Genomic DNA, 21,330 nt, shown 5'->3' with positions numbered 1-21,330 from the left:
CGTCACTACAACAAAAAACACAAACGGCGACTAAAAAAAAAAAATTCGTCGCTGAAAGTGCATGAAATGGCGACTAAAATGGAATTAGTCGCCGAAAAGCAGGTTTTTAGCGACTAAAAGGGTTTAGTCGCCGAACAGCGTGTTTTTAGCGACTAAAAGGAAGTTTTGTCGCCTAATATACGGTTTTCAGCGACTAAAGTTTGTTTAGTAGCCAAAAGTCACGGTTTTTAGCGACTAAAATAATTTAGTAGCGAAAAGGTAGGGTTTTGGCGACTAAAAACAGGTTTAGTCGCTGATTATAGCAGTTTTGCCGACTAAAAGCAATTTAGTCGCTGAAAGTGGAGGTTTTGCCGACGAAAATCCATTTTAGTCGCCGAAAGTAGTGGTTTTGGCAACGAAATTTCTGTTTAGTCGCCAAAAGTGCTGATTTTTAATGGAGAACTTGTTTTTTTAGCGACAAATAAATAATTAGTAGCCCAAAATAATACAATTAGCGACTAAAAAATGGTTTTAGTCGCCAAAAGTCGCCTAATTTTTTTTTATTAAATAATTTATTTTTTGACAAAAATTATATTGAATTAAAAAAATTATATTTATCAATATTATTTTGTATTAATTGCGGTTAATATAGTATATAAATAATATATATTGCATATATGATCATGTGATGATGTACTGGCATAGTGGAGGGAGTGCCCTTGTGCAAAGGGTTTGGCGTGTGCAAAGGGACGTCGCAAGTTCGAAACCTGTTGGGAGCAACGGAGGCGAAATTTTTTTTTTTCTGAAAATACTTTCAGCGACTAAAGTGAATGGTCGCCAAAGGTATTAATAATAAAATAAAAATGAACTATTGGCGACTAAAAGTTTAGTCGGCAAAGGTATAATTTCCAATACAGAAATTGACTATTGGCGACGAAATATTTAGTCGCTGAAGACATATATATTGGCGACTAACAGTGTTTTAGTCGCCAAAGGCATTCGCGACCATTTATTGGCGACAACACGGGCGACTAAACTTTTTTGTCGGGAAAAGTGAAATTTTGACATTTGGCGACTAAAATTTAGTCGCCAAAGGTGTATTTTCTTGTAGTGCGTAAGTTAAAAAACCCCAATCAGTTTAAAAATACAATCACCTTGTGATCAAAATGGAGTGTAAAAAATCACAATCACATTTTTGTTCATAATAAATAATAATAATAAAAAAAGAATCATTGAAAAATAAATGAAAAGATTACCTAGAGGCTTTGAAAGATTGTGTTAGAGTGAAAATTGTGAATGTGGATGTGTCAGTCTTTTTTTTTTTTTTTTTTTCCATATTCTATCCAACTCTCTCTCTCTCTCTCTCTCAAACTTTCTCTCTATCTTGGTTTGTCCTTTCAGTAGAAAAAATAAGTGAAGATTGTAAAAAAAATATAATGTGAGGTGGTATGGGGAGAAGTCAAAAAGACTGAAATTGAATGCCGTGGTGGTAGGGTTTATAATTTTCAAATTTTGAAAATGTTGAAATTGAATAGTGGGCGGGAGTAATTTTTTTTTTTAAATCAAAAAATTAAAAAATTAAGAATAAAATTTTATATTAAAATTTTCACGAGACGTGTGAGTTAGAAACTCCGCTCTCTTATATAATACACAGATAGATAGATTAGAAAATGGATCACCAAGGTCCATTAAGTTTGTCAAAAATCATGAAAACTTGATCAAATGAATTAAGGGGGGCAACAAGTGGGGTCCAATTTTTCAATAGAAGAATCAACCAGATTTTTCAGTAATATTAGTATTGGTGGAAATTAGCCAAACCCTAGGCAAGCCAACCACATGCCTATTAACCCAACCCAACCCAACCCAACCCAAAAGCAAAGTCAAAAAGCAACAGAGACGTGAACGCAATTCTGAACACTCCTAAACACAAGGCTGTTAATAATGGCAATTCATTGTGATAGTGCTTCCCTAACTGAATTCAGAATATACGTGTAGATATTTTGAAACACCCTTGCTATGAGTTGAACAGTTTGTTAGACAATGCAATTCAAAACTAGTAATGTTTAAGGTTGAAAATGAATAGAATTGTTCGTAAATAAATTTGAGTTTAGCTTGGTAACTCGTTTGAATTTGGTTTGTTAAATTTTTTTTTACGTTTCAATTCGGGCTCATTAAAATTTTAATAAAACAAGTCCAAACAGATTAAAACTCGACTCATTAGCTAACTAGTTTAACATTTATTATTTATATATTAAATAATATAAAAATATGTATAAAAAATAAGATAACTATGTTTTTTATATATTCAAAAAATATAAATGTAAATAATAGCTAACTATAGATAATACATTTATATAATAGTGGTGGTAGATAATACTATTTTGGTAAAATATTGACTTTGTTTTTAATATGTTTATATATATTGTATATATAATTGTATAATCAAAATTTTAATTGTAACTTTAATTTCATTCGCAAGTATGAATTTATAATTTATTTATTTTTTTGGACTCGTTAAGGTTCGTGAACAAGCTCCAACTCAAGCCTAAGCTAATTCGGTACGAATTTGGTTCATTAAATTTTTATTGAGCTCGAGCTCAAACTTGAATTTGAACTCGTTAAAATATTAATAAATAAGCCCAAACATATTAAAACTCGGTTTGGGTCGGCTCGTTTGTAACCCTAGTAATGTTACATGGACTAAAAATTTTATTAAAAAAGTTACGTGTTCATATATTATTAGATGTTTAAGCATGATTATTTTTTTTTACAGCCAATAATATTTAATCTCTTGTACTTTGAATAAGAAAGTTAGTATGTATAGAATTATACAATGCAAAAGCAGGGCTTTGATTTGATTAGCTAAGCTTAGAGAGTAAGACTAGCATATTATACGATTGATCTGCTCTGATGTTGTTTTAAGAAAATTATGCAAGAAAATGTTTCTTGAAAAAAAATTGAATTAAAAGAAAAGTAAAGAAAAAATAATAATAAATACTTTTCTGTTAACTGTTCAATTTATAAGAAAAATTATATATAAAACAATTTAAACTTTCTCACGATACATAATCGTGTACATTCTACAAGAAAGTATTTGAGGGAAAAGTGTTTCCCTTCAAGAAAAAAATTATAGTGGGACTTATATTTTCCAAACTATTTTATTTTCCTTTTCCTTTCACTTTCATTTTCTGTTAATTGAGTTCAGGCAGGGAATGGATTATATCCAGCCAGGGATCTAATTTAGTGGGCCCATTTCAGGTCTTATCTTAGTAATCTAAATCATTCAAGTGATAGAGTTTGTTGAATAAATCATTTATTAAAAAAAAAATCAATACGGTGTTTGGGATTTGCTTATTTGGTGGTTTTTTTTTTTTTTTACTTTTTTTGGTCTTTATTGATTTTTTATTATTATTTTTCAAAAAGTTTTAGATTTCTAAATTTAGTTTAACAAGACGAATTGAAAATTTAATTTTTTTAAAAAAAAAATTCTTAAAAAAGTTCAAAAGTAGACAAAAATAAGCTTACAATAGTGGATCTTTTTTTTGCTTATTTTGGCTTTTAATTTTTTTAAAGAAATTTTCAAATTATTATTATTATTATTATTATTATTATTATTATTATTATTATTATTATTTTAAATTTATCACTACAACATATAAGAATTTTAGAAATTAAATTTTTTGGTCTCTAAAAGTGAAGTTTTGTTGCAAAAGACATTTAGGGACCAATTTCTATCGTCGTGAAGATAGTTGCTAAAAGGTCGTCCTGAAAAATCAAAAATAGGGCTTTTAGCAACAAAATTTTGAAAATGTCACTAACAAATACACTTTTAGAACAAAATAATTTGGTCTCAAAATAATTTATTTTTTGAGACAAAAAATTTTGTCCCAAAAAGATAATAATTCATCACTAATGTCGAATTTTCGTTGCTAAAAATATAATAATGACACTTTTCGCAACAAAAATATTTAGTCTCTAAAAAATAATTTTATCCCTAAATTTTAGTCTCCAAAACTTTAATTTTTTGTAGTGTATCTACACAAGATGGACCAAAAAATTAAAAATAATGAACATAATTTTGAAAAAAAAAAATGGTGGCTTATATAGCTCACGCCAAATAGCGAGTACTCACAGAAGTGAATAACATTTGTCCTAACAAATATAAATGGTATATTATCAAAATTATACTTGTTATCTTTTTTTATCTTATTTTTTTTAAGACTAATGTAATCTAATCATATAGCTATTAATGTGTCTGTTTGGTGCAGCTTAAAAGCTGCTTATTTTAACTTTCAACTTAATTTAAGCTATTTTGATGTGTTTGGTTTAGTTTAACAATGCAACTTATAGCTTTTTGTAAGTCAGAAATCAGCTTATTTTTTGAGTGGAGTAGGAGATGCTTAATTTATAAATTAGAAATCAGCTTATGTTCATAGTTATAAGGTATAAGCTGTTAAGGTATAAGCTATAAGCATTTTCTCACAGTTCTACCAAACAGGGCCAATACCAATAACTTGATTTTTTTTGCATAGATACTTTACTCAATAAAACTTACAAAATGAATAGATCTACAAATTAGACCACGAGACAAGCCCAACAAGACCTCTCCGGCTAGGCAGAATCCAATCTCTTTTGTTAATGTTAAAGGATGAAACATGATAAACCAATAAGGCAAGCAGACAAGTTCAATGGCCTATTTGGTCGTTAATTAGAGTAAATGCAATACATGAAGACGTACTGATGAACTTTGCACCAAAAAAAAAAAAAGAAATTTAACCTATCAAAAATGCTAGATGTACAGAAATCAAACATAAAAAATGTATTGTATAACAAATTAATTTTCAATATGACATGGGCTAATACATAAACAAATTCTAGTCACAATATACTTCCTATGGGTACTTTCAGTATTTCAACTTTATGCCCCTAACATTTTTGTTAAACTATTATGACTTTCGCAAAGGGGGAGCATATTTTCATAAAGTTTGATTTTTCGGAAAAATGTTAGTACAGAAAATCTATTCTACTCGGGGTAAGTCATACGAAAATAACAATTTTTTTATTTAAAAAAAAAAAACTTAATTTTTCATCCCTTGCAAAGAGGTAATAGAAAGATCAACGAAATAGGCTTGGGTTCGGACTTGACCTGCCCCCAAGACCACCCAAGACGAGTATGATGTTTGGCAAAATTTTGGAAGTGTTCAATTTAAAAATCAATTAACTTGAATGATAAAAGGGTAAAATGGGACAAGTATTTATTGTAAAATTATATAATCTACATACTAGAAATTAAAATATCATATAAGCATGGTTAAATAATTAAAAAATAAATTTAAATACTTTCCATTTGATTCCACATATTTTGGTTTCCAAGAGAGTTAAAAAAACCATGGCACAGACAATTACCCTTCCTTCTCTATTTTTTTTTACTTTGTCTTTTAATGAGACAGATCTTGCAATCACACACACACACACACACACACATATATATATATATATATACACAGAAGGATAAAATTACACCAATATTTTCTACATTTTATCTCTTATATCATTTTAATTCTTACACTTTTAATTGGCTTAATTTGGACCATTTATTTTAAATTTTTGGTCCTATAGATAATATTGTTAATGTTTTTGACAAAAAATTGATCACTGAATTAATTAAGGTAAACTCACTGAGTTGTACCAACTTATAATTTTGCCCATAAAATTATGACAAATGCCTTTTATATACACATTTTTCATTAAAAATGTTAATAGTTGTATTCAATTGGATTAAATTGAGACAAAATCATAAATTCAATATTAAAATTGAGTCAATTAAAATTACAAAAACCAAGATGATACAAATACTAAACTACAAGGATTATTGGAGTAATTTGTCCTATATAAAACTTCAATTAAAATAAAGTTATAATAGGAGAGGAGATGGGCCTAAAACAACAAAACAATTATTGAGCCTCAATCAAGGAATCCAAGACAAAGCTCTACACTTCCATACCATAGTCTCATATAAGAAAATACTTAATGGATAACAAAGTTTATTTGGACTCATACTATTTAATCTAATTGAAAAACTTTAACTTGTTTTCCTTAAATCATAGAAGATACACAATCAATGACAACCCAAACTAAAATCCATCAATTCTTATAGGGAAGTTTCAACTATTCATTCTACTAATTGTGCACTTACAAAAATCCATCACTGCACATGTACATGTAAACCACAAATTTGTGGTCCATTTTCATCTTCCTCATTTTTCACATCACATGTGCTGTGGAAAATTCTTATATATGGAGCCTAACTTCCATACACTTGAATTGCATGGAGAGCTTTGCAGCCATTGATAAGGACTACCATTAACAATGCATCACAAATATTTCATGCAAGTTTTCTCTATAAATACCTTATCATCTTCCCTTTCTTCCCATCCATCATCTACCTCTCTCCTTCTCTCCCTCTCCACACAAACATAAACACGCAAACACATACATAAACCCTAGCTTGCACTATTATGGCGCTGCCAAGGGTTTCTTTCATCTTGCTACTAGTGATAGCCATAACCATTATTGTCACCCTTGTAGCACCAACTAGTGCAAGCAATGAGCCATTTCGAGGGACTTATCATCGTGTTCTTTCCCATAGTCCTCGTGCTCCTTTGGCGACATGTAACAAGTACCCTAGAGTCTGTGCAGCTGAGGGTAGTCCTGGCCCTGATTGTTGTGGTAAACAATGTGTTAATGTGATGACAGATAAACTTAACTGTGGAAAGTGTGGGAAGAAGTGTGTGTACTCAGAGATGTGCTGCCAAGGAGAGTGTGTGAACCCATCTGTCGATAAGAAGCATTGTGGCCGATGCAACAAGAAGTGCAACAATGGAGGCTCATGTGTTTATGGGTTGTGCAGTTATTCTTAGAGTTATACTTGTTTGTTTTGCTCCTATCAAAAGCAAACAAATAGTACTATGCAGTCATAATAAGAATGTTTGTGATTTGGTTAAGTAGAATTCAAGATTATGTTTGAAAATAAAGGCAATTGATTTCTCTATCAAGGGGTTTGGCTATTGTTATTCTTCTAATACATGTGCCAAATAATGATTAATGTTTAGGGTTTAGGGTATATTGCTTTATGAAACATGTATTACACTTGATTGCTCTATCAAGGGCTTTGGCTATTGTGATTCTTCTACTAAATAAAGAATAAAGTTTCGCTCACCATAATTCAATGTTTTATAAATAATGTATTATACTATTATTGAAAAGAATAATAAAAAGAAAAGAAAGATAAAATAAACTTGTCACTGATTTTTTGAAAGCGTAGAAATTTAAATTGTTAAAAAAAAATTGGAATGCTGTTTGTGTTCAATTAGGCTATTGAGATGCAGTCGGTTATTTTATAAATGTATTGAAAAAGTACATTTTGAGAGTATCGAGAATGTATTCAAAAGAAAATGACAAAACACTTGTGGAACATGTATTTAAAAGTAGAATTAAAAATATTATTTTCATTACACTTGTGAAATACTATTTATTATTCATTATAGATTTTTTAAAAGAAATATAATTAAAAAATATATAAGTTGAGAAAGAACATGACTAAACAAATTTACAATAAATAAATAAATAAATAAATAATAAAAAACTGTCATATATCATATTGAGCAATGAATAAAAGTTTTGAATTAGCGGAAAATGGGACGGTGTCATCAATTTTATTTTTTTATAACTTGGTTTTTTTGGTCTATTAGGTTTAGGGATGGTCATGGGTCGGATTTAGAGCGAGTTTGTAAAAATATGTCCCCGTCCTGCATCATATTGGGGCGAGGCAAATTAGGGGTGATAGGGGCGGGGTGGGAGGCGAGTTAATTTTGTAAGTTAAAAAATGAAAATATTAAGGGTAGATTATCAATAGGTCCTAATAGTTGGACTTAATTCCCATCAAGTCTTATTGAAAATAAGTCTTGGTAAAATTATTATTAAAAAAAAAAATTTTGACAATTTTTTATATGTCGTTAAAAATTGACAATTAGTGACTTTTTGTCATAATTTTTATAAATTATCGCTAAAACTTACAATTAGTGACTTTTTTTATGTCAATTTTTTTTCATAAGACCCATTAAATAATAAGTTCACTTATCAGAACTTACACGTAAGTACCCCAAATATTAATAAAAATTATAAATAATATAGTATATTACAAACAATAATTTATACTTAATGAGAATTATATTACATAATATAGAAAATAGATGAATAAAAATTAATATCAAGTATAATATTTTAGTATTTTAACTTTATTATAATGAAAAATAAATAAATTATATATATATATATTATATTGTTATTATTTTGCACAAAACAAATTAGAAACATATAAGAACATAAATGAGCTGCCAAAATGACCGGTTTATTTTATTAATTAGAAAGTGCTTTATATACATGAGAAATATAACAAAAATGCTTAACAAATTGATAAGCAATAGCGTTACAAGCCCATGAATACAGGAGTTTATCTTCTAGTTCTCTATTTTATTGCAACAACCACTTTGAAGCTTTCAAACATTTTGACTTATTCAAAAATACTCCTGCAACTTCATTTCAGCAATATTTGAATATCTTAGCAGCCTACTCTACATAACACATCAGCAACTACTGAATCATCTTCTCAACACTCCTCCTTGGATCTGCTCATTCCTAATTTTTCTCTTAGGAATTCAAACTTGACTTTAGAAAGTGTTTTTGTCAAAATATCAACAACTTGATTTTCTATTTTGCAATGGAGCAACCGTACTTTTCCTTCGTTATGTACTTCCCTAGGAAAGGAAAGTACAATCTTAAAATGCTTTGTTTTCCCATGAAAAAATGGATTGTTAGATATAAATATAGCAACTTGGTTATCAACTAAGATTTGTGTGGACTCCTCCTATTCCATATGCAGATTTGTTAACATGTTCCTAAACCACAGAGCTTGGTTTACGGCTACTGTAGCAGGCACATATTTAGCTTCAGTAGTACTTTGTGCATTAATCTCTTGCTTCCATGAACGCTTGGAGAACATGCATGATCCAAAACTAAAACAAAAACCAGTGTACTTCTCATATCATCAATAGAACCTCCCCAATCACCATCAGAGAAGCCATGAAACTTAAAATCTGAACAATGAGTGAACATTATGCCATAATTGATAGTGCCTCTGATATACCTCAGAATCCTCGTTCCAGCTTGAAATGCACCTCGCTTGCACAATGCATAAATCTCAAAAACAAACTCACAACATGTATTATATCAGGTTGGGTTGCTGTAAGATAAATTAAGCAACCAATCAAACTCCTGTACAAACCTTCATCAACCTTATCAGCTCAATCATCCTTACTAAATATTTCTTTCTGGTTCATAAAAGTTGATGTAGCTTTACAGTCTTCCATGTAAATTTTTTTGAGGATCTCCTTTGCATGCTTTTGTTAGTAGATAAAGACTTCATGCTGCCTTCGCTTTACTTCCATTCCCAAAAAATAGGACATCAAGGCCAAATCTATCATCTCAAACACCTTAAGCATCTTTTCTTATAAGCTCGTCATTGCTCCTTGTTATAAGCAAATCATCAACACAAACAGACACAACAATTAAGTCAGAAGCCTCCTTTATGTACAAAGTAAATTCACTCAGGCTTTTTACAAAGCCTAGGCTTAATAAGTAGTTATCTATTCTACTGTACCAGGTCCTTGGTGCCTGTTTAAGACCGTACAATGTCTTTTTTTAGTAAATACACCTTATCCTCATGCCCCTGCATAACAAATCCCTCTAGCTGCTCTACATATATTTCCTCCTGCAAAAAAACTATTCAAAAAAGCTGATTTAACATCTAGCTGATACACCTTCCAGCCTTTTTGTGCTGCAATTGCTAGCAGTAACCTAATTATATCTAACCTTGCCGCAAGTGCAAAGGTCTTAGAGAAATCAACATCGTAGATTTGAGCATAACCCTTTACCACTAGCCTTATTTTATGCTTGCTAGTTGATCCGTCTACATTTAACTTGGTTCTAAACACCCATTTGACTCCTATAATCTTCTTATTTTGAGGTTTTTCCATAAGCTCCCAAGTGTGATTCTTTTCTATCATTCTCATCTTCTCTGTCATAGCTTCCATCCATTTCTAATCTTTTTCAACTTCTTCAAATCCTGCAGGCTCCATTACAGCAACATTCTTTGATAAATATCAGAAAAGCAGTCTTGTTCCCCTGACTGGTGGGTCATCAACATTGTCTTCAAAAGGTTACAAATCTTCTAATTTTGATCTTTTTCTCCATCATCCCAATTCCACTACTCATTCTCTATGAAAGTAACATCTCTATTTATCAGAATTTTCCCTGTTTGAGGTTAGAAAACTTTGTAAGCTTTAGAGATGTTGTTGTAACCAATAAAGACATAGGATTCTGCTTTTTTATCAAGCTTGTCTCTTTTCACCTAAGGCACATATGAAAAACACAGACAACCAAATACTTTGAAGTTATGTAATGAAGGTATGTATCCATACCAAGCCTCAAATGGTGTGTTTTTTTCTTTCAAAGCCCTTATTGGAAGTTAAAAAAAAAAAAAACAGTATTTGCAGCCTCTACCTAAAATTTTTTTTAGCAGCCCTTTTTCATGTAGTAGACATCTGGTCATCTCCATGAGTGTTCTATTCTTTCTCTCACTCGCTCCATTTTATTCTAGAGCGTATGGAGCTGTTAGCTTAGTGCTCGATTCCAGCTTCTTCACAAAAAAAAAAAAAAAAAATGAACTGTTCTAAGGTGTATTCCTTGCCATTATCTAATCTTAATACTTGCATCTTGCAGCCACTCTAGTTTTTCACCCAAGCTTTGAATTTCTATAACACAGTTGCAACCTCAGATTTAAATCTTAAGAAGAAATCCAACACATTCTTGTTAATGATGGAGTTCGTTGAGGCCCTCCAAGATAAGTATGTATTAGTTACAGCTTCTGTGAAGCCCTCCAGGCCTTTTTAGGAAATGGCAATCTACTTTTTTTTCCATATTGACAAGCCTTACAACCAAGTAGATGCTCTTCTAGTGGAGCTAACCCTCGTACCAACTGATTTTTCTGCATATGTATGAGTGCTACTGAAAATGGCCCAATCTCTTGTGCCAAATTTCTCTTGTATTCATAGAGACTTGATATATTGTCTGCTCCTCCTTCATTGGATCCAGAGAGAAGCACTTGCCTTTCATTTATATTGTACACACCTCGTGGCGATCTGCATCTCTAATCATACACTTTTTGTCTTCAAACAATAGTTTATAGCCTTTCTCCAGTAGTTGACCAACACTTAGCAAATTTTGATCAATTTTAGGCACATATAAAACATCAGTAATTAATTTTGTATCTAAAACACTTTCAATTGCTACTGTCCCTTTGCCTCTTACTTCAATGAACTCACAATTTTCAACCTGACTTTGGAAATTTTAGTTCTATCTAGCTCTCTAAAGAGCTCTTTGTCATAGGTCATATTGTTTGTGCAGCCACTATCAACTAACAAATGTTCATTAGAGCTTTTGTTTGCATAACAAGAGGCACCAAACAGGTACCATTTTAGCTTCGCCATCTTGCTGTTGTTTACTTCTACAAACCTTCTCTATGTGGCGTAATTGGTTGTTGCACTTTCTGTAGTTGATGTCAAGCCTTCACCAACTTTTAGATTGAGGATGATTTGTCTTTTTGCAATGATGGCATTGAGGGTAAGTTCCTCCTTTAATGTTGTTATCTCTAGCTCTAGCATTACATTTGCTTGAGTTGTCTTTGTTGTCCTTCTTTTTCTTGCCTTTGCTCCTATCCTGGATTTGTAGCTTGGCCTGCAAAGCTCCCTCCACAAACTCTTCTTGCCCAATCAGTTGTCTCTGCTCCTGTGCCTATGAAGCATTCAAAAATTTTGCCACTTGTTAAGTCTTTAGATTTCTCAAGAGAGGAGATTTTGGACTCAAACCTTTCAGGTATGGTTACTAGGATTTTTTTCAACAACCCTTTGATCAAACAAGTCTTCTCCAAGCTATCTTACATTGTTTACTATGCTCAGCAGCCTGTTAAAGTACTGTTTTATGGTCTCCGGTTCCTTCATCCTTTGTATCTCAAATTCCCTCCTTACGTTCATCACTTGCATGCTCCTTGATTTGTCATTGCGTTGAGACTCAGTTCTGAGATAGTCCCAGATGTTTTTGGCTGACTCCAAAGTCACGATCTTGGTGAAAATAGCCTTAGAAACTGCTGAACGGAGGTAGGACTTGGCTTTCAATTTTGTAGTTGTTCTCTCCTTGTGAATCTTGATTTCTTGTATAGTGGGATTGTCAGACAATGGAACAATTTCATAATCAGCTTTACCTGCCTTCCAAAGATCAACTACTTGCAAATAAGCAGTCATCCTTACTGCCTATGTTTGATAATTCTCATTAGTGAAAACTGGTGGTATTATTGAAGAGAAAGCATTTGAGGAAATGCTTAGAAAGGTTAGGTGTTTATGTATTTTGGTGTTTTGGTGAAGATCACTCTCAGGATTTCTCATACAAGCCCCTTAAGAAAAGAACTCTGATACTAATATGTTGTTATTTTGCACAAGAACAGTAACAAATTAAAAACATATAAGAACATAAATGAGCTACCAAAATGACATATTTATTTTATTGACTGAAAAGTGTTTTATTGACTGAAAAGTGTTTTATATACATGAGAAATATAACAGAAATGCATAACAAATTGCTAAGAAATAGCATTACAAGCCTATGAATGCATGAGTTTATCTTCTAGTTCCCTATTTTCTAGCAACAACTACTTTGAAGCTTTCAAACATTTTGACTTATTAAAAAATACTCTAGCAACTTTATTTCAGCAATCTTTGAATATCTTAGCAGCCCGCTCAGCATGACACATCAGCAGCTGACACTACAACAAATTATAGCTTTGGCGACTAAATTTTTAGTGGCTAAAAGTCATTTTTTAGTCGTCGAAGATTTTTGCCGACCAAATTTTTTGGTCGCCAGCTTTGTGGCGAGATGATTGTCGGGAAAGGTATTGGAGACTAATTTCTTTTTAGTTGTCGAAAGTCACAAATTGGCGACTAAAAATTTAGTCGCCCAAAATAAAATATTTTCCATCTTCAGTTTTTTAGCTACCAATTTTTTAGTCGCTAAAAAAGTGACTCCTTTTTGGCTACCAATTTTTTAGTTGTCAAAAACTTTCATTTCTTTTTTGGCTACTAACTGTTTAGTCGCCAATAAGTTCCTTTTTTATTTTTTGGCTACTAAATGTTTAGTTGCCAAAAGCTTAAGCTCTATTTATTAATTTTTTAAAATGCACAAATTGAATATTTTTTATTAATTTCTAAATTATATGCATTTCATTATCAATGCAACTTGTAACCTGTACGTATACAGAATAATGCATCCATCAATTATAATCTAAATCCATTATCAATAATACCCATTTCATTATTAACTATTCAAAAACTTTAACTTGTAACATCATATTCCAAATATCATATAAATCCGTACAAACCAAGTATAATCCATCTAAATTAAATATTACATACAAAAACACTAGATTTTCAAAACAGAGGATTGTTCCAAAATAATTGTCTTCCATATACAGAACAAATGCTCTTCGTACACATCCACAATAGCCCACGCAAAAGAAATCTATAAAAAAATAAATAAATTAACCATTAGTACTTATTCAATAAAATTGACATTTCAAATTATAACAATTATAAAATTAATAATTTAAATATATTATACTTTGCAAATTATAATAATTGTAAAATTAAAATTAATAATTTAGATATATTATGCTCTGCATATAATCCCATCAAGATCATTTTAATGTTTCTGTTTTGTTGAAAATTTATACAATCTCCAAATTGAATCTCATGCCTGGCTATAGCAATGGCAACAGGGCGGGGCCAGGGATTACACTCCCCGTCCCCGATCCCCGAAGGCATAAAAGTCCGCGTTCTTACCCCTAATCCCCAGCGGGGAACCCATCACCCCCGCCCCCTAACGGGGATCGAGTTTTCCCGACCTCAAAAAATCCCCAATAATTTTTTTTTTTTTTTTTTTAAACAACACCCACACCACAAAAATGAAGATATTGAAAGCAATTGAGGGAAAATGAATCATAATTTATGGGGCGAAATTAATAATTTCAATGCATTTAGAAGCTCCCTGCAATTCACTTCGGTGCATAATATATCTAAGGGGTGTACTTAGAAGCTCCCTGCAATTCACTTCATGCATAAACAAATTTCAGTTGTTCAATTAAAAATTCACAAACCTCCTCTCACAAATTCCAAGCATTCTCAAACATGTCACTACCTACAAATCTATTCACTTGCAACCTAATTAACCATAGGAAATTTGCACCCCAATGCCCACAAGTATTCTTCTATATGCATAAGTGATCAAAAACAAAAGTTGTAGATCCTAGTCATATAACCATACTCTGTGCTATCAAATTACAAATGGTTATAAATCTCTATCTTTGCATTGTTCGCACACCATATAAATAAATAAATGCTGAAGTATTACTCAAGAAAGCTGCATACACCAGAGAGTCTCTATTACACTATTCCTTACAACACCATCGGGGCAATGTGAATTAAATATCAAATCATATTGTATAAGTCCCTGTAGTTGCTAATTCTTTTTTCAATATAAAACACATTACCATCAATATAAAAGTAAACTTTGATCTCAAGCATTCTTATATATTCATTCATACACTTTATTATCCAATTGCAAACACAATCTATGTTTTTGTACAAAAATAAATCCCCTTTCATACTCTTCATTGAGACATTTTATCAAACTGATAGTAGGCAAGAAAATAAATCCCCTTTCCTTGTCTCTGTTTCTATACAAAAATTATAGTTTCTGATGATAATAATAAACCCGTCCAAAAAAAAAGTGGAACAAAATCTATGATTCAATTATGGTTCATTATTGGGCAAAGTTTTTCAACAAACAGTTGTTAAGCATGTATTATAATCATTGAAAATTTGAAGCAACAAATAATTAGAAGAAGTTGTGCACAGCACAGGGTTGATAAACCAAACATCAAACTATTGTTCTAATTTGACAAATCATATCATATTGCAATAACAAAAAAATCAAATTTGAACAAAGCCTATATATAATCATATACATAAAGAGAAATTATACAGATATACATACAAGTATGAACCAAGTGAAGAGCCTCACAATGAATTGACCAAGGTCCTTATCATCTAGAGGCTGATTACCATTTCCAAGACCCGAATACTTGGCCACCACATGCTGCGATTGCACGAGCTGCGCATCGATCCTCTGTAACTGATCCACCGATGTAGTGATTCGAAGGCACTAAACATGCGCTGATAACAACTGCTCGCCTTCTCTTGATTCATCGCTGTCACAATCTTCGGCGCGTCGTCGGTCTCGCCTTTGATGGATAGATAGATATATGAATATAAAGAGATTTTAGAGAGAGAAAATAAGGCAAATCTAGGTGAATTGGTGCTCTGGTTGCCTACGACCACGAGAGGAAGCGGCAGAGGTGCGACTGGTGGAGTTGCGTTGAGAGAGGGAAGGCAGAGGAATAACGGAGAGAGAGACAGAGAGAGGCGCTGGTTTGTGGTTTGGAAACCAAATATATATATATATATATATTACACCATTAGCGACTAAATATTTTCAGTCGCCAATTAATTTTATAAATCCCTCCAAAATTTGAAATGTCTCCCATCAAATATTTTAGTTTTTTCGCGACTAAAATTTTTTTTTGTCGCTGAAAATAAGTTTTCCAAAGATAAAAAATAATTTTTTATTTTCTATTCGGCGACCAAATGGTTTTAGTAGCCAAAACTCAATATACGGTGACTAAAATATTTTTTTGTCGCTGAAAATATGTTTTTAGCGACCAAACTTTTGATTGCCAAAGATAAAAAATAATTTTTTTATTTTATATTCGGCGACTAAATGGTTTTAGTAGCCAAAACTCAATATACGACGACTAAAATATTTTTTTTGTCGCCAATTCTGGTATTTTTAGTGACTAAATTTTTTTTTTAGTCACCAATAATCAATACACCCCGACTAAAAAAAATTAGTAGCTAAATATTATACTTTTGCTGACTAGAAAAATTTTTGGACGCCAATTCCACAACTTTTGGCAACTAAATTTTTTTTAGTCGTCAATTTTGGTCGTCAAAGGTGTATTTTGTTGTAGTGTCACTACAACAAAAAGCACTATTGGCGACTAAAAAATCACATTTCGTCGTTGAAAGTATAGCATTTGGCGACTAAAAATGCATTAATAGCCAAAAGTAAAGATTTTTGGCGACTAAAAAAATTTAGTAGCCAAAAGTATAGGTTTTGGCTACTAAAAATCTGTTTGGTCGCCGATATATGGCTTTTAGCGACTAAAAAAATTTTAGTAGCTAAAAGTAAGGCCTTTTGGCAACTAAAAAAAATTTAATAGCCAAAAGTGAGGCATTCGGCGACTAAAAATCTGTTTCGTCGCCAAAAGCAAGGCTTTTGCCGACTAAAAAAATTTTAGTAGCCAAAAGTAAGGCCCTTTGGTGACTAAAAAAATTAGTAGCCAAAAGTGAAGCATTCAGCGATTAAAAACATGTTTAGTAGCCGAAAGTGAGGCTTTTTGGCGACTAAAAAAAAGTTTAGTCGCCAAAAGTGATATTTTTAGCGCGGGAAATTTTTTTTTAACTACTAAAAAAAAATTAGTAGCCAAAAGTATAGAATTGGCGACTAAAATTATTTTTAGTCGCTGTAGATGTCCCCGAACGTCCCGGGAGGGAATCCCGTTTTGTTCATTTGGGCTTACTACAGTTCGGACTCAAATGTCACGGTTCTTAATCTGATCTCGCAAAGTGCAATGCAAGACTGATAAATCACCAAAGAGTCTAAATCCGGCAAATCATTTTGCAAAACTGATTTCTTTTTAGAAAGAAGTGCCAAACATGGACTGCTTTGCCAGATACAGAGTCGCCACTTAAATATTTTATTTTGGGAGAATTTAGGAAACCTTGACTCGTGCCTAAGGCCACGTGTCCGTCATCACCAAAGTTGTCTCGGCTCGGGAACTTGGGTACGATTGGAGAAGATCACTTCGTGAGCACTCATGCTCGCCCGATCAAAGATCGGCCTCTACTAACCATGATATCAAGTTTTGAAAACATTATGTGCTCTTATTCCGATTTATTAGCCTAGAATTGCTACGTGATGCGCACAGCATACAAGTATAGACTAGATTGCCTAAGTTGAAACAAAGCATCGCATATCCGTTTGTTTTGAAAATGGATTGAAGTTTGCTACTCGCAAGTAGGCTAAAACACAGGTTTTGACGAATTATTCCAACTCAAGCAACCCAACCTTCACCCACAGACATTCAGGCAGTTATATCACATAAGCACATAGCCTCATGGCAAGCATGCTATCATGGCAGTCACTCACACGCATGCAAGGATGCTAAAGCATAAACACTTACCGAGTACTCCAAGCCAAAGAAAGAAGCTAATTAGAAAACATGCATGAATCCTAACTATACTAAGAATGCCTAATGCAACACATGCAAAAATGCAACTACGATAGGCTCGGCTATTCTAAGATGGCATATGAGATGCAACAATCGAAACATGTATTCAACTTGGAATTGAAATACAATGCAGTTAGCATGATGCGCCGAGGCTGGTGCATGCAAAACAGATGAATGGATGCAAACATACGAGCATAAGGATGCTAATTTAAACATGCCCTAAAACTAACCATCATAAGCTGGTAAATAAAATGGAGAAAGACGTGGGGTTGGAAGACATACATCACACACACGCACACTTATTACAACATTGCCCTCCTCGGAGAGTCCGAATAAATAATACACAACCGAATGAATAACGAATTACAGTTAATTATTACGCAACCCTAATTAATTAACAAATTAACTAGAATAAATAAGCTAGCATGCAAAACATATGAAATGGACTGCCTCAACTCGGTCTTAAATGACAAGGAATGCATGCATGCTCGAGTCGCCTTGCCAGAAAATCCATTGCAATGCCCCGATTTGCCTCTATTTGCAACTAATCCCAGAACATTGTTCAAAACTCCAGAAGGCTGAAACTCCGCCATGTTGTAGGGATATTACTGACCAGTTTTTGCTGCTGGTTTCCGGTTTGCTGTAACAGAGAGCAAGAAAGGGGCATGGCAAAGTATTTTCAACATATGTGTGCACGACCACTCTCCCCGTCATTGCATAAGCTCTAGCGAGTGTAGTCCTCGATCCTCGTGCCACCAATCACGCATCTCGATGCATGATGGCCGAGGAGTCGGATTGCACGACTCGATGTAAAATGAATGCACATATAAACATAACAAGGCCTAAACTCCATCATGGGTAATCCAGAGTGTCGGCGATCGAGAATCGAGACACGTTTCGTCACTTGGAGTACGAAACGTCCCTCGTTTCTCGTGCCTGGACTAAACCCTACTCCAAACACAATGCAATACACATGGCATGCATGAATGCAATTCTAACATGCAACCTAAACATAATGCCACTAAATGATGTAAGCATGCAAATGATGATATGCAAACATGCTACTAGCATACACAATGCTATGAAATAATCAATGGCATACTCAATGCACATGAAAACTATATGGCATACGCAATGCACACATGCAGACTAACAATGAAATGATCGAGACATACACAATGCAATGGTCAATCATGCAACAACATGGACTATATGGCATACACAATGCAAGATGGACTTAAACTAAAATGAATGGGCCTCAGCCACACTCAAATCAGTGGCCAAACATGATGAAATTAAAGGCAAGAGCACTCATGCAAACATGCCCAATGCAAGGGACCGAACTTAAGGCATCAAATGCCACTCTACCAAAGCATGGCAAGGGATGAAATATGGCATACAATCATACATTTTTCAGCTCTGAAATGACATGCAAGATGGTCCCGAATCATGCACACACCTCACACAATGCATGCTGGATGGCCCGAATACCGAAACTAGTGAAGCGCATTACACTAGAGGTACACAAAGCAATGCACAAATGGCCAAACCAGCTCCAAACAGATCATAGGTAGGTCCAAGACAGTGGGAAAATGGACTAAAATGGTGGCTCGAAAGGCATGGAAATGAAGCTCATGTAATGGTCCAAAAACGAGGCATACAAGCACGACTCTCAAACGCAATTAAAGAGTGAAAAACATGGGAATATGGCATGCATGTAAGCTCTGAAATATGATGCACAATGGTCCCGAAACATGGAAACACCTCAACATAAGCATGCAATGGGCTCCAAAACTCAAAGCTAGGCAAGGGTATTGAACTACAACCATGTATGGCAAGCATCATTCGACTATGAGGCATAAAAACAGAGCTAAGGCAGTCCAAAACATGTACAAAATCAGTTTAAACCATGGCCAAAAAGTGCTAGAATCAAAGGCTAAAATAGCATGCAATGTAAGCTAGTAAAAAGGATTTGCACTACAAGCATGTGAGGCAATCAAGAGGTAACCAAACTAGCAAAAGCCAGAGGTATGATATGCCAAATAAAGCCCAAAAAACCACTAAAACATGGTCTATTCATGCAAGAATGATAGGCTCCTTTGATAGGCTATAAAGAGCGTTGTTCTGCGCATGCAAGATGGACACCCAAAATGGAAAAAAGGGCTCTGGACAGAGCCTATGTAGGTCCTAAAACCCACTAAAAATGGCCTGAAACATGTCTTGAAAGCATGCAAATAAGGGCTCCTTTGTTAGGCCAAATATGCTAGTAAACAAGACAAGGGGTGAGAGGGTCACCCCTCTCTGATTTTGGTGCTCAAAATAGCATGCTAGCCACTAAAAATCCACTGGATTTCAGTGGCTAAGAGACCAAACAAAGGTCAATGCAAAGGCCCTAAAGCATGGCTCAAAATAAGATGAAATGAAGCATGCAAAGGGGGTAGATGACCCCCAACATAAAAATGGTCTTAAAAAAACATGTTAAGGACCTCAAAATAAGACTTTTTTCAGTTTATGACAAAGCCCAAATATGCTTGCAAGTATAGCTAAAAGATGAAGCAAAATAAAGACCAAAAGAGGGAATAGGGTGTTACCCTTGTAGCTCAGCAACTCCAGCAGCTTCTGGACCAAAAATGTAGCTCCTCAACCTCTGAAAAAGGCCTCCAAGAAGCTTAGGTTGGTTTTGGAGGGGTTAGGCTAGGAGATGGTGTGTAAAGGGGCAAGAACTAGACCCTTTTGAACCCTAAAATGAAGAGACATAAGGAGAGATATGTTGTATGCCTTCAAACAAAATTGAACCTTTACAAATGAAAGAGAGGGTCTCTCTTATAGAGATACAAGCCCTTAGCTTCTCAAGAAGCTAAAAAACAAGTTTGAAGATCCTCCATACACGTGTATGGAGGATCTATTCTGTGCCTTCCAGCTGGCACAGCTGGCAACAACTCACAGAAACAGAGCTGAGGGAGGCAGGCCGACCAGTTCAAGTGGTCAGCCGACCACTTCCCTTGGTCGGCCAACCAGTACAAAAGGGTCAAGTGAGTGAATGGTGGTCGGCCATCTCCTAGGGTGGTCTCCACACTCAATGCAAGCTAGTGGTGTGGTGAGAGACCAGCAATTGTGGCTCAAAAGTCAAGGAGACCAGCTACCTGACAAGAAAAATCGGCCAGCGGGGAAAAGTGGTCTCCAAGAAGAAAAGGTGGTCTCCCACCCTTGTACTACCTTCCAAACAATGAAAATAGGGTCCATGCCAAAAATAAACCAAGACGGATGCAAAATCAGGGTTCGGGGGCCAAAACACGTAGCCGGGTGCCCCGAAAACTGACTGTTAAGCATTGAAAGTGGCAAGCGACCACGAAGGTGGTCTCCCGGGCCACAGTGTCCCTCTAGAGAGAGGAAACAAGGTGTGTGCCAAAAACCGGAGCAAACAAAGAAAGTTAAGTTGTCCCGAACCGAGGCGCACGACCGATGGCTCCAAAAATCGAAAACTGGTCTCCAAACGGGAACAGTGGCCTACGACCACGAAACGTAGCCTGCGACCACTGATAGATGGTCTACGAGACCGCTCCCTCCTTTCGAGAAGAGAAAACAAGACTTGGTTCGTAAACCGAGGCAAAGCACAAAAGGGTCCCGAGGTTTGGGAGTAAGGCTCTTAGCCGAAACTCCAAAACCTCAGAACGAGCACAACATGCACCATCACCAAGCGCTCAATCGATGACGTCTGAATCTTAACGTCGGTCAAAAATGGGGTGTCTACATCGCCAAAAGTGGTCTCCTTTTTT

The 21,330-nt window shown here is 34.2% G+C and overlaps 1 protein-coding gene across 1 annotated transcript; it reads left to right on the top strand.

Moving 5' to 3' along the window:
• Positions 1-6,497: 6,497 nt before the first annotated feature.
• Positions 6,498-6,899, top strand: LOC114316728 (stigma-specific STIG1-like protein 1). Its single transcript, XM_028263413.1, has one exon. It carries the CDS (start codon positions 6,498-6,500, stop codon positions 6,897-6,899), a length of 402 nt encoding a protein of 133 aa, XP_028119214.1.
• The last annotated feature ends 14,431 nt before the right edge of the window (positions 6,900-21,330 follow it).

The sequence above is a fragment of the Camellia sinensis genome, chromosome 9 (assembly GCF_055761805.1).
Source record: "Camellia sinensis isolate YWXY chromosome 9, ASM5576180v1, whole genome shotgun sequence".
NCBI classification, from domain to species: domain Eukaryota; kingdom Viridiplantae; phylum Streptophyta; class Magnoliopsida; order Ericales; family Theaceae; genus Camellia; species Camellia sinensis.
This window is presented reverse-complemented; position numbering and strand designations above follow the sequence as displayed.